At 31.7% G+C, this 14359-nt stretch overlaps 3 protein-coding genes across 3 annotated transcripts; 1 reads left to right on the plus strand and 2 right to left on the minus strand.

The window, feature by feature from the left end:
* Positions 1 to 1226: 1226 nt before the first annotated feature.
* On the plus strand, positions 1227 to 2774 carry Bma-tab-1 (Uncharacterized protein; the record flags this gene model as incomplete). Its single annotated transcript, XM_001899984.2, has 3 exons — positions 1227 to 1731; positions 2313 to 2524; positions 2649 to 2774. The coding sequence occupies 3 exons, from the start codon at positions 1227 to 1229 to the stop codon at positions 2772 to 2774; spliced, it is 843 nt and encodes a 280-aa protein (XP_001900019.2).
* A 2524-nt stretch (positions 2775 to 5298) lies between these two features.
* Bm17505 (Uncharacterized protein) lies at positions 5299 to 5608 on the minus strand (the record flags this gene model as incomplete). The annotated part of the gene is made up of 2 exons (XM_043078677.1): positions 5299 to 5403; positions 5606 to 5608. The coding sequence occupies 2 exons, from the start codon at positions 5606 to 5608 to the stop codon at positions 5299 to 5301; spliced, it is 108 nt and encodes a 35-aa protein (XP_042934611.1).
* A 22-nt stretch (positions 5609 to 5630) lies between these two features.
* Positions 5631 to 13521, minus strand: Bm10438 (Uncharacterized protein; the record flags this gene model as incomplete). The annotated part of the gene is made up of 20 exons (XM_043078678.1): positions 5631 to 5714; positions 6000 to 6143; positions 6379 to 6539; positions 6732 to 6822; positions 7165 to 7287; positions 7652 to 7870; positions 8216 to 8410; positions 8716 to 8925; positions 9220 to 9373; positions 9565 to 9719; positions 9894 to 10050; positions 10329 to 10477; positions 10671 to 10757; positions 11225 to 11373; positions 11739 to 11861; positions 12074 to 12263; positions 12360 to 12420; positions 12707 to 12842; positions 13136 to 13285; positions 13473 to 13521. The coding sequence occupies 20 exons, from the start codon at positions 13519 to 13521 to the stop codon at positions 5631 to 5633; spliced, it is 2787 nt and encodes a 928-aa protein (XP_042934612.1).
* Positions 13522 to 14359: the final 838 nt, after the last annotated feature.

Genomic DNA, 14359 nt, shown 5'->3' on the forward strand with positions numbered 1-14359 from the left:
GACTTTATCACTTCAATATTACTGTTTGATACTTATTGCATGCACAGCTAAGGCTTTTTTTCTATTATATCAGCATTAATAAGCAGATGAGAAGTGAAAAGGCTTGAAGAAGCGTTGCATTAGTAAGTTTGCAACTAATTCGACAAGATTGAGCCTTTAAAGCAGTAATTGCCTTTTTCCCTTCTCATCTTCTGCTCAAAATAAAGTTATTGCATTTTGTATAAAAGATCTTAAAAGGAGAGAAGAAAGAGGGAGCGGATAGAGCTCGAGATGGGAAACTTAATTAGTTTGCCCATTAGCTGTGATGCCCAGAGCAGCTATTACTGATCTGTTGTTAGGGAACGATCTCTGTGCTATTATATGCTCCTTGCAGTACCCTTAGATGTTCAAATGAAGGTGTAAATTACGATACTGAGAACGAAAGGGATGTCATGGAAGGAAATTGTGCTCCTTTTTGCTGAGAAGTTCTTCAATTCTCGATTAACTTGAATATTAAAACCTCAATGAAATGGGATGAAGATAAGTCCAAATCTGAGTTCACAAAGAGGAAAGTTGCTTCTTGGAAATCAAAAGTTGGGAGTTTTCTTTGATAAACGAGCAGAGAGCAGTAATTAATTATAACAATCGCATTATTGGCTCGAAATGAAGTCAAGATTGAAGAAGATTGCTTAAGTTTAATTGAAATATAAGAAAATACAAAATTTAAAAGAATCTGGAAGGAAAGAGTATGTAATTTTTGATTTCATTTCACCGTAGGACTCATATAAATCATCCATAGATATACATAACGAATTATTATTTTTTGATGATTTTAATTTGCATATTTGATTACTACTAATAAAATTAGGTAAGGTCACGATGATTATACGTGCACGTCCCTGTTGCCGAAAGACGTAACTCTATTCTGTTCTGGAACCGGCCAATACATCATCCGACTTGTGCCTCATCTAACAAGACCAAGCTGCAGAGAGAGAAAGAGAGAGAGAGGAAGAGCGAGAGAGAAAGGAAAACAAATTATGAACAATCCGATCAGCTATCTATCTATCTATCTATCTATCCTATGTCATGAGCATTTAACCCTTTCAATCCTGTCTATCACACTGAGTGCTTGATGGAACCGCCCGCCCCTTCCAGCATTAAATTTGAGATGGTTACGGTAAAACGAGCTGTGACGAATGGGATGATGTGTTGGGATTACCCGCAGTATAGGAACTCCAAATATGTACATGGCAGAGCCAACGAGTGCTCCTAGTCCGAGTACGGGTGCTGTCAACTATTTCTCCATCAGTCACTTGCTCCGACAGTCACCATTTTCATCTCTGGAATCGGGCACTGATTCCAAAAATAGTTCACGAACAGATGAAGAAAATCCCAGAACATTCAGTAAACAAATTCCTGAGAGAGAATCAAAAACAGTTTCAAGGTCTGATTCAAATCCGGCAGCATCTGATAGTGATCACTTACTTACTGCCCTACAAACCAGTGGTACTTGTGTACAACCTCATTTCTCATTATCCTTGAATTCCACTACTGCAGCGATTGATTTACTGAAGCAACCAGATCCCTTTGTGGATCGAAAATCCGGTACTGATAGTACTGCTGGGTCACATTTTGATGAAAAATCAGTGTTGACATGTCGCGAAACAACGATACCGTTGTGGTTGAATTGTGCTGCTGCAACAGCTGCTGTACTTCCCTTTGAGCAAAGTTTCTTGATGGCCCAAAGATCTGGTTAGTTCCTCTTTCTGCGACCGATCTTTTTCACTATATTAACTTTTAAAAGATTATCCTAAATTAAAGAATTCAAAACTAATCTGTCAGTTTGCACAGTTCTAAATTTTTAATAGCGAACAAATCAGTGAAGAAGCGACATTTGTTTAATAACCCCTGTCACTTTGATATAAGAAAGTTTGAATTGAAATTAATTGAGAAGTTAGTTAATTTTTTTGTCGAGAAGTTCATAGCAGCATTTCAAATCATTTATTTGAACTTAATTAATTCTTTGACGATACAGGTGAATTTGATCATTAAGTGATGACAATAAATTTTCACCGATCTTTTTATTCTCCTATCTTTTATGCAGCTGTATAATTTCATTATTTTACTCTCTTCAATATATCATTTATAATCCCATATGAATCAGTCATCGAATACTATATCTGTTTCTTTGCTAAAACTAGAAGAGATAGACACATTTCAACCAGCAATATTGCTGGAACAATTTTTAACCCCAAAAACTCTTCCATAGCGAATCAGGAAAAAAAATTCCTAATTCATAAATGGATTTACAATTTTGCTTTAAAACATTTTAGCGGCAGTATTCCCTCACTTATGGGCAGCTTCAGCTAGTACTGATGCCTTGCAGTTGGTATCAGCCAGTAAATCATACCGGCGTAGGAAAGCACGTACCGTATTTTCGGATCAGCAGCTACAGGGCCTCGAGAAAAGGTTTGAAACACAACGATACCTGTCAACACCAGAACGTATCGAACTTGCTACTATTTTGAATTTGAGTGAAACACAGGTATGATTCTAGAAATAGTGAAAGATGCTTATTGCAAAAAAATTCAACCAAATTTAACAATGATTATAAGGGATGGATAGAAATAAATGTATATGAAAAAACTAAATAGGAATTTTCTACACAGGTGAAGACATGGTTCCAAAATCGGCGTATGAAACATAAAAAGATTGTCCGAAAACAAGGTGATGGCTGCATTAGCAAAGGAGACAATATCACAAAGGAGGATAATACAGATTCAAATGAACGATAATTTGAATTACTTAAATTAACAAAAAACTTTGAAATGATGTTATACTATTTGAAATGATGTTATACTAATGACTAGGAAGGAACGAAATTTCCTGTCTCATATTTCTCATGTATTCGAAAAAAAGATGTGTATTTCAAGTTTAAAACTTTCGGCATATCCAAAAATGCATGGTGTCGATTTTTTTTGAACTTAATTCATACAAAGTATGTAAATGTTTGGAGAATTTGATAGAATATAATAAAATGTAGTAGTTATGTTTTAGCCTTTGATACTTCAACGCTTTAATACTTCAAACAGTTTAAAAAATTTTTTAAAATAAAATCTGTACGTATGAACAATACCAACGACATTTGTCCTTTGCAGCTATTTTTGTATGTATCATTTAGAACGAAACAATTTAATGATGTCTTGCTATACCGATCAGAATTTGTACAGCACTGAGGCAGTGAGATTAATATTGCAAAATTATCAGACATAATAACAAAGCATTATTAGAACAACCTGGATCTGCTAAATGCATTCGGAAATTGAGTAGGCAAATAAATTTATTACAAGCAAAAAGTCAATCGATCAATTCCTTCATTGTCTGTATTCTACAATAATATTAAAATATAATTTGAGGACTAATGACAAGTAATTTTTTAATACCAATCTTACTAGCCTCTTGATATCCTCGTGGTTAACATAATAAAGTCATAAAAAATTACATCGATTTATGAAGAAGAGTTCACTACAACATTGAGTATTCCACCCTTCAACTGATTAAGGAAGGATTGACAACACCAAAAAGCATAATGTTTTGTATTACAGAGCTCTTTTCCCTTTATCAGTGGTGTTTTTCCTTCATTTTTCCATCTAGTGTTAAAGCTGACTTAGCATCAAGGTCAATATCGAAGTCAATCAAAAGCATAATGGAAACCCCATCGAATAATAAATCTTTCAGAACTTCAACTCAAGCAACCAGAAGCCATTCCAAATCCTCCTGTGAAATAGCCCTCTCACCTAGCTCATTTGTTACAAAAACTCGTTATTATAGCAATTTCTTCCTTTCTGATTGGATTAATGAATTTCTCTGGTTAATGCTGCAATAAATTCATCTATTTAATGATGTTGCGTAACAGCAATAGCAGTAACAATTTGCAGAGCAGTGCGAAACACTGCAAAATTGAAGCACAGCTAAGGGAGAGACTCCTACCATACGATATTCTGTTCCAAAACTGTCCAGTTAATTGGACACCAATCAAAGCTTATTATTGCTAACCACACAAACATGCGAATTGAGTGACCCAAAACCAACATGCCCTGTTTTGATCGTCATTAACTTCATCGTACATGACTGAATTTTTACACTTCAATTTCTATACTTTACAAATTAGAAATCACCTGACAAGTGCAAAACGAAAACACAATTAAGCTGATTTAATTATACAAAAGATTAAAATATGAAATAGTCGTCACCACAATGCTATAGCGTAATTTTTTTCTTGAAGTAATTTCTTTTCTTTTGAGAAATTATTTTACACTATCTCCATAGCAAAAATTTCCGTCCTTATAAATTATTACTGATATAAAGAGTAAATTTTAAATATGTTCAACCAATTTTGTTGAAAGCTGTTGCCTTTCACCTACTGCGGTCATTCATAGCAATGTAGCAAGAGCTACAAGGAGTTGAGGACACGGATCGCAATGCTTATTTGTGGAAAACTGTTGTCGAGCCAATGAACTATTTAGTATAAAACATAGTATAAAATATTTCAGCAAACAGTATTTACAACATTGCTGTAAATATAATAAAATAGGATTTTTCAATTAAAATTTGAAAGTTAACTATAAAAATTTATTCGCAAAAAAATAATGGTAATGAAAATCACAAGAAAGGACTAAAAACAATGCAAACAGATAACAGATTGATGAAATTACGATTATTACAATCATAATTTGATTTAACACAGACACGATTTAACAATAAAGAGTTTTCAAGTACTACAACAATTCATCAAAGTCTCTAAAAGTTCTAAAAGTTTTATAAAAACTAACAGATATAAAATTTAAAGTTTGAATTTGAGAAATTAAATTTTACACAAGTCAAAAATTAACTAAATCTACTGACACATAAAGTGAGCAAAAGATACATGGAATTCTCAAAAAAAAGAAGAAAAAATTATCCATTTAGAAAAGAACCAATGATTTAAATTTGCTGACCTAACATAGTTTCAAGAAAAACCTTCAAAATATACCAGAAATATTTAACAAAGTTATACTTTTGTATTATAAATTAAACATCAGAAACAAATGCGCTGAAATGTATAAAGTTAATATTCTTTTGAAAAGTCAAAGAAAAAAGTGCATGAAAAAATAAATTATTTTGTAGGACCTTTTAGAATAAAAACAAAAACGTTCTCCACTCATGTATGATGCAACACTCTTTAAAACTGAATTACAGGAATCATGTTCGAAAATATATTTAAATCATCTAAAAATAAAAAATTTTATTTAAAAAAAGTAAAATCCTCTCATAGCACTACTAAAAAAAAAACTCCAACATGCAGATAGAGCAAAAAACTTCAACAAGATCCTTCGTTCCACTTTTCTCAATGAATTTTTTAATGATCCGACACATAAAGCAGAACTGAAATATAAAATGACAGGAAAAAGCATTATGGATGTGAGATCGGTGAATTCTGAAATTTTGCTAAGGAAAAGACGGTTTTTGTTAACCTTTAATTTGCTACAAATGCATCTACAGAATGTTTCATTCAACAGTAAAACCTGGATGATAGCAACATTTTGTAGACGAAGTTCAAAGAATAAGCATTATTGGATGTGCTTACCATCGTCTACTTCCCTTTCAGCAATTTAATATTCTTTGAAGAGATCAACATTGCTAAAAAAATCTTCACAGCAGAAGCTGGTGTCATTTTTGCATTGATCATCATTCCTCTGCAAACATATTTCTAAAACTAGCAAAAACTTTAAGCGTCAAACAAACGAACATGAAAAACTCGACACTGTTAAACTAATATGCAATAAAATGTAGCAGTTTGAAAAGACCAATAACTTGCTCTTATAATTTGAATAAAAGCCCCTTAATACCCTAAATTTATCCATAATAATATAATGTTGCATAAAATGACTCCTTGTTCAAAAATGACCAGAAAGTCCCAATTGTACGAAATGATTCTTGTTCATATCAATAACAAATTTTCATAAATAATAAAAAAAGACCCATAAATTATCTTGATCGAGTAACAGAAATTTATTGGTCGGTGAAAATTCATTCGCTGAGAATACTTCAGCGCTATCGTCCAGTAAATTTACCAAAGATGAACCATCAGTGAATGTAACGTCACCAATAGAGTAAAGATCATTCTTAAAAATAAACTAATAAATCAACAGTGACAAAAAATGTTCTTAATGGTTCAATCTTCATGAATGGAATATTTGCTTAATCCAAACGACCAAGATTTTACATTTGCCGAAAGCGTAATAATTTAACAAAAAACAAAAAAAAAAATGAAATTAGCATTGATAATCAGTCATAGATTTTATAAAACGAAATGATTAAAAGAGTTTAAGGGTACATGTTTATCATAAAATATCTTACTTTCTTTCTGTCGACAATACCTACATTTAAGTGCACATTCTCTTTTTCACAACAAATATTTTTCAACAGTTTTTCATGCTTGCTTTCTAACTTCTTGCCCCTTAAAATGAAACCAACAGCAAGTGCAGGACATGTACGCAAGAAAAATGCAGCATGTGGATCTAAAACAGTATATGTGATATTTTCAAATATCCACTGGTAAACTATTTCATATTGTTTTCGATTTAATGTCGTATTATCACAAAATAATATGTTAAGTAATAGACATAATTACATAATAGAACAAAATGAGATTTCAACTAAAAATACTGGAATAGGTATTTTAAATCAATAACCAACTAGGAAAAAATAACCTTCCAGTGCCGAGAAACTTATAATGGAGGACATTTCAGAATTCCCATGAAATTCGACAGTTCTTCCTTCATCGATAAGAAAATACCTTTTCTGAAATCAGAAAAGCAGTAGAATTACTGCTGCACTTGATGAAATGCAATCAATATGATCACATTTTTAGAAATATCTTAAGCCATCCTTTCACCTGAATTTTCAGACAATCAAACATATTTAGAGAAATGACCACATCATCTCTAAAATTTTCAAAACATACAACAAAAAAGTAAGGGAAGAGTTACTATATAATAAATGGAATAAAGACAAACTTCAAATTACTTTTTCGGACAACAGCATGTGTATGGAAAGTGTAAGCAAAGATGAAAAAGATGAAAATTGTCTTCTAAGGATTGATCAAGGTTCCAAATGAACAATTATATTGATAGTTAAACATACTTTTGCTTCTCTTAAACTCTTGTTTTCCTCATGCAGTCTGATGACACGGCGGTACTTATTTTTATATAGAATAATACCTCTTGTATCCTCCTTATATGTCTTCTTCACTTCATATATCCATACCTTAAAATAAAACAAGAAGGCTAGGAAATTATTTTCAGACTTGCAACAGTACGAAAAATATTACCCGTCCCGAGGGTATGAAATATCAAAATAAATAAAAAGGAAAAAAAAAATCGAGCTTGTTAAAGAAAGCAATTCTATAAAAGACAATATTTATTTATTACACTGCTCACCATTTATAAAACTTACTTAATGTCAAACCTGAATAGTTAATTTTATGAAGCGTCTTTGCCTATGCACCTTCGGTCAAAAAAACTTTCCACTGAAGTATGAAACAAACAAAGCATATCGGCATCCACATTATTTTTCATCGATGGTAATAGATTTTTTATGAAAATAATTCAAAACAAGAAGGCATAAACACCTTTTCCAAGTGATTTTGGCAGTCTTGAAGCCAAATTTTAAAAATACTCGGAATCCCATATATAATGCCGTCCTCAACGTTAAGATATTGCACCTCAAGATTTTCTACTGTCGATAAATTTATAGCTGAAGAATAATAATTACAGCGTGTATACATGGCCAAATTATTTAGTACCAAAGTCGTTGCCAAATCATTACGCAATAATGTTCCTTCAACAACCTGAAACATGCTTTTCGCACCACCAAAATACAATAGAGAAGCACGATTAGTCTTATCATATATATATATATATATATATATATATATATATATATATATATATATATATATATATATATGTTCTTTTTCATGGCAGCCTATTTACATTTGCCCATGTTGAATATAAAATGGATCTTTAACTCTGTGGCAGTGAAATACGAAGGCTTAACACTTCAAGCATTGCTATCAGTGCTATTAACAATCCTGACTGAAAGTAAAAAAGACCTACAAAAATCATAACACTTCAAGAATTCACGAAAATCTTGAGTTTGAATGACTCAATGACAAATTTAAATTAAGCATTACTCGAACTGGATGGATACCAAGCGAATCAGGTGGACCAATTATTGCTTTGAATTTTTTATTTAAAGGAACAACACTATTGATTAATTTGAGCGCTTTACGCGACCAAGCACCTGTTTGTATATCCAAACCTTTCCCAATAGGACGTATTTCTTCCAGCCGACATTTAATTCCAAATACTGGAGTTTCGAAGACTATCTGAAGTTTTACATAAACGGTATAACTTAAGAAAAAAATATGAAACATGTCATACAAAATACATTAAAACCAGTATCAATTACATAAAATAAAGATGGGCTATCAAAGATTCTTTAAGAAAACATTAAACCGGTTACCATCTGCAAAGAAGATATGAAGAAGTAACCAGTCAAATAGGTCGAAGAAAATAAAAAAGTAATAATAAACTACACTGAAGATAGATTTTAGCTATGCAATTCGCATGAAAGTTACATGAATAATTGCATCTTTTATCAGATATCAGAAAAATAAAAAAGATCTCTAACTTCTTCTTGATTATCAACTGAATAGAGAGAATCTCCATTTAATTCCTGCTCTTCACCGTAATCAACATAATTTACGATGAAAGATTTCTTTTCATCAGTCATATCAACTATTTCACATCGAAACTGCTGACCTTCACATTCAACAATGCAGATGTCACCAATTTCTGGATTGCGTAGAACATGCTTGCTAGGTTTTAAATGCTTTTGAAACTATAAAATAAAATGACTTAGCAGTTACAATAGAAAAATTTAAAAAAAAATCAAATATTCAATAACTCTGGAGCACAAATAATAAAGATGAGTAGCAAAACAACTATTTCAAAGACCAAATGCATTCGGATCCTAGCAAATCGATTCTTCAGTATTTAAATTATCTCATATTACTTTGTAATGTTTTAAATAAATTCTTCTTAATCAAATTCTAGAAAAAAGATTATATTTTTCACATGCATAACCCACGCATTATATCACTTCCAAAAAGTGACAAAATAACATATAACATACCTCAATTAAATCATTCTGCTTATTTTCAATTTGTACAGTGAAAGTCATATGTACATCATCCTCATCATCTGTACGCTGAACAAGCTGTTCTTCATTTATTGACTCAAAATTATATGATGGTATCTTCCAAGTCCAACGAGGTTGTGCAAAATCCCTAAAATATATGAACAGTTAAGAATTGAGAGAAAACAGGCTTCTAATCAACAAAATTTCTTGCTTCTCCAAAATGAAAAATTCATTATAGTTTCATTCTGAATGTTTAAAAATAAATGAAGCACCTAAACATTCAATATAATATCTGAAAAAATTTCGACCGAAAGCTCAGTGCCAACAGTAATTACTTACAGTTCACATAATTTGTCGAAAAGGCTTTCTCCTCCTGGCAAAAGAATTTCAACCTCAAGAACACATTTGGGTAACACTTTAACTATATGTACATCAAAAATGTGATTGGTGGTTAACTTCTCAGTAAAATATGACTTTGCCTCATTGGAATATCTCTGCAATATGAAGAAATACAAAACTTTTACTACTATTCAATTAGCAGTTTATGAAGCAACTTTAAGTGTTCTGAAAATTTGAAGCATAAATGACAAAATCCGCCAAAAAACCAATAACGACGTGATTAGTAATCATTACTAATATCAAAGAATAGATGAGTTTATATTTCATACGTTGTGATTGAATGGCTTTGGGGCAGAACATGAAAGTCGGCATGCAAATGTTGCTTTTAATTGGTTTCTCAATTTTTCATCCACTTGTTTGCCACCATACAAAAATGCAGAATATGATCCCACTGTGTTGTCCACTTGTACGAATTTCCTATCATCTCTAAAATTTCTGACTGTACTACTTATAATAAGTGACTTGAAGACACTGTTATACAGAGCTTGCTTAAAAAAAAAAACCCTAATGTCATTTTCCCATCAAAAAAAATTCTAATCTTGCGGATCAGTTACACTGGAATATTAGAAATGCCTAACAATAAAGAGAAATAGAATAAAATAAGAAATAAAGTGCTGAGGGAGACGATAAAAAAGAATGTATTAGGTTCATTAGATTTTAAAGAAAAAAACCTATTTTATTGACTTCAAGAAAAAGCTGTATACTTGATATCATATTGTAGGCCAGGTATTTTCAGCAGTCTGTACCAAATATTACTATACTTCCCAAAAAGAGATGAAGAGTAGATTATCAAGTCCTCGAAGATAGCTGGACCATCCAAAAAGTGCAAATAAAACAAACCCGGACCAGAGTTCTAAAAAATAAACAGATAAAATTAAAAGAATTGCTATAACTATCTGATCCTTCAAAATATCATTTCAATTGATGACAATTGATTTCAGAAAGAAATCAAATGTTATAAAAAAGTCTATAATTCTTAATATTTGCTATCTTATTACTATTATAATTTTCAAAACAATTTTGAAAATTAATGCTGCTAACATAACCTCAGTTGGAAGAAGTATTGCTCGCCAATGATTTCCAGATAAAACCAGTTGCTTCACAATACACTCGTCATTTTCCTCTTCAAATTTCTTAAAAAATAATCATTGAAAACATGTCAATGAAAAATCCAACAGCTACTTTACTGACTAAAAATATGCAGAAAAAAAGCGAAAGCAAAAAATTTTTTGATATCTCTAGTTCTGCAGTTATCATGCTATAAACTGACTGAAGATTTACAGCAAATTGCTTCATTTATCGTGCTGTTTCTTCAAAAACTATCTGGCAGAGAATGTTTCTATACTTACCATCACAAACAAAACCTTCACTAAAGGACATATATGTGGTGTGACTATAGTTCTTCCTAAATTAAACTACCTTTACTTCTGAAACAGTTCAGCGTACAACACGTTTCAAAAATCTCCATTAATGCTAAGAAATAATGTTAAAAATTTTCGACTATTTTCGAAAATAACAGACTACAATCACAAGGAAAATTTGTTTCAAACACTGAAACGATCCAAACCAAAAAGCTGTTTATAGATCTCACTCAAAGTACCTCACTCAAACACAACGAGATAACTGATCTTTCATCTTCAAAATCAATAGACGAATGTTCCGAAAGACTATATTCATCGGATAGTATTGTATCGTAGTCCCGATTGGAATAAATGGCAGCATCCTGCATTTGATGCGCATAAATAATACCTAAAACTTTTCTGGGAATTCCTTTCATAAGTAATTATCTTCTACGTAAGTATTCGCAGTTTTTCAATGAATGAATAAGTTAGAAAATTTCTTATTCAATACTGTAAGGTGAGCTACGTTGTTGAAGTTTACCTGATTTATGATTGGAAAAAATTTCTACTCATGACACTCCTAAACACATAGAAATTTTAAATAATATGTACAACATGTGTCTTCTACAATTTTTCATTTTATCGCACGCTATTTCTGCGAACTCGGTGGAGACGCTGTAGCATTCCAGAGTCTTAAAATTGAAAAAAACTTGTATCGCCAGTTTTTGTCAAACAATGAATAGATCAATTATACCAAGAAAGAAGAAAAAGTACTTTTATCAATTTCATGAGAAATATTAGCGGAATGAACACCTTCTAGCAATATGTTCCTTAAATCACAAATTTCTCCATTTTGGTTTCGCATTATCATTGCACCAACGAATGCTTCACCATTTTCTGACACATATTCTTAAGAAAAATCTTTTACTGACCTTTACCTAAATTATTGATGGTTATAGCGAGTTATTAATATTTTCTTTTTCTTTCGAGATTTTTCAGGTTTGTATTATACATAATTAAACAAAAAGGAACCAAAAAAAAAAACAAAATCCGTGGTTAAGCAAAGATTAATTAGAAAGATGAGAAAATAATAAGGAAAGGAAATTTACTTAAGCGGAAAGCTACAACAGTATTTTTAACCATTGCGCTAAGCTCGTCAATTGATATTAATGGTTCTTCAATATCAACATCCAGTAACATCAGAAAAGCTTGTGGAGGTATTTTCAATAATTCTTCATTGATCACATATAGCTGCTCTAATCCTATTTCCATAGTAAGACCAGAATCAATCAAATAAGTCTTAAAATAATTGGATAAACAAACTAAGACAATATTAATAAACAACAAGAAATTAACATAGAATCGGTATTTAGAAAATACTGATATGCGGCTTACCGTACATGTCATGAAGTGTGTTTTGCACACGACACATCCACGAACAAATCTTTCACCATCCCTTAAAATGACATAATATATCATTGGAATAACATGACGTTTCATGTTAATTAGGACAGTAAAAATTTAAATTTCTTTTAAGGAACGATCTTGAAAACTTGTGAAGCTTATAACATTTATATGCTTCCAAGCCATCTTGGTTTTAACATTCAATATGACAGCTAAAATAAGGTCATAAGCAAGATACATATAAAAAAATGTACGTGTTTTAAAATATTGTTCAAATAATGAGATTCCAGAATAACATTACTATTCTACATTATTATAATAAATATATCTAGACTAACTTCACGAGAACAATCTCGCCAACTGCTGGATCGAAAACAGATTTACAGTTGGCTGACCTTATATCGTCAAGCATTTTCTGCAAATCGTCCAATAAAAAACGGTTCCTTTCTAGTGTGCCAAAAAATTTCTTCACACCTTTAAATAAAAAGCAATATGAAATGTTAGATAGCTCAATTCGGATTTCGCTGTATATCTTAATCTCTAATAATATTACCGGTTTTTACAATGATATATGCACTGTCTTCTTTAATAAATTATTAAATTAAATACGCTTGTTTCTATTTTATAACAATCGTAAAACGATAACCTTTCTCAGGAAAATTTGCACTATATATTTTATAACTTAAATTTTAAGAATCCTGTCATTGCGTCTAACCAAAGTAATCCATCTGTTTTCAACAACTTAAAATAATTAAAAACTAACTCACCACTTTCAATGTTAGTAATTCGAACATAAACAAAATTATCAACAGCAGTGGGCAGTTCCAACGGTGGCAAATTGCATATTTGAAGTCGTGTGCGACTGGCTGGCTGTTTTACAGTTTCTCCTTGACTGTTGATTTCATAAGATATACCTTCTAGAAAGAAAAATATTAGCAAAAACAAAATATTTCCATTTCAGCACTCCGAAAATTATCCAAAACTAGCTATCAAAATCAAAAATTTCAAATTTTTCTGTAAATTGAAAGCATATGTCGTATCGACCCATTTCAGAATGCCATGATAAAAATCTTCAGCAAAGAAGAAATTCGTTACGAAACTAACTTATTAGTGCCTTGAAATAAAATTCAGAATGAGCAGAATGTGCGTTCATATCGCAAATACCTTTGCCATAGATAACAAATAAAAAAGTCTAAAAGTGAAGCAGTAATACTAACGATTTCTTTCGGTTTCAATAAAATAAAGAGACAAAGATGTGGAGGAAAAGTTGAACAGTAACAACCATTTCAACCTTATTTTTACTATCATTTGTCATTTATCATTTATCGTCCTTTATCACATTTATCACATCTCTTATCATTATTGCCTTATTTCTTTTTTTGTAGTAATCAACAAAAATTTGAAACGACAACTCCTCAATTTGTCTTTCATCCAACCAGTCCCAGTAGATCTCGAGATGACAATAACGACTCATCAGTTACGTCTACCACATCCGCACCAACCATTCATCCTACACTTTCATTTCGCAACATCGGCCCATCCCTCTTGGTAAGCGTGTGCTGTTGAAGGTGCACGCATGAGTGCACGTACGAACGGTGAAGGAAGATTGTTACTTTCCCGATTTCCTGGGTGGTAATATCAACGGGTTGCAAAATTGAGGCCTGGATAAATAAATGCCCAATTAGTAATGAGGTCCAAGCAGCACTGACCCGTGATCCTATTAGAGAATGACCCCAGCAGTAACGTAATTGATTTGTCACAAATTTATCACTGCCCTATTTTGGTGTCTTCGCTGGCCGTCTCACTATCAACTCAGTAACAAATCTCAGATACTCGGATAGTCGCAGCAGTCATTGTTTCTGATCGATCTTGCCAAATCAATACTATCTGTAACAAGAAAGATAATCTGTTCCAACAAACATAATTGATGAGTGAAATATTCATCAATTACAGGTCTGTGTAATTCTACATTATATTGGATGTAAAAATTG

This window comes from Brugia malayi (assembly GCF_000002995.4).
Source record: "Brugia malayi strain FR3 genome assembly, contig: Bm_v4_Chr2_contig_001, whole genome shotgun sequence".
NCBI lineage: Eukaryota > Metazoa > Nematoda > Chromadorea > Rhabditida > Onchocercidae > Brugia > Brugia malayi.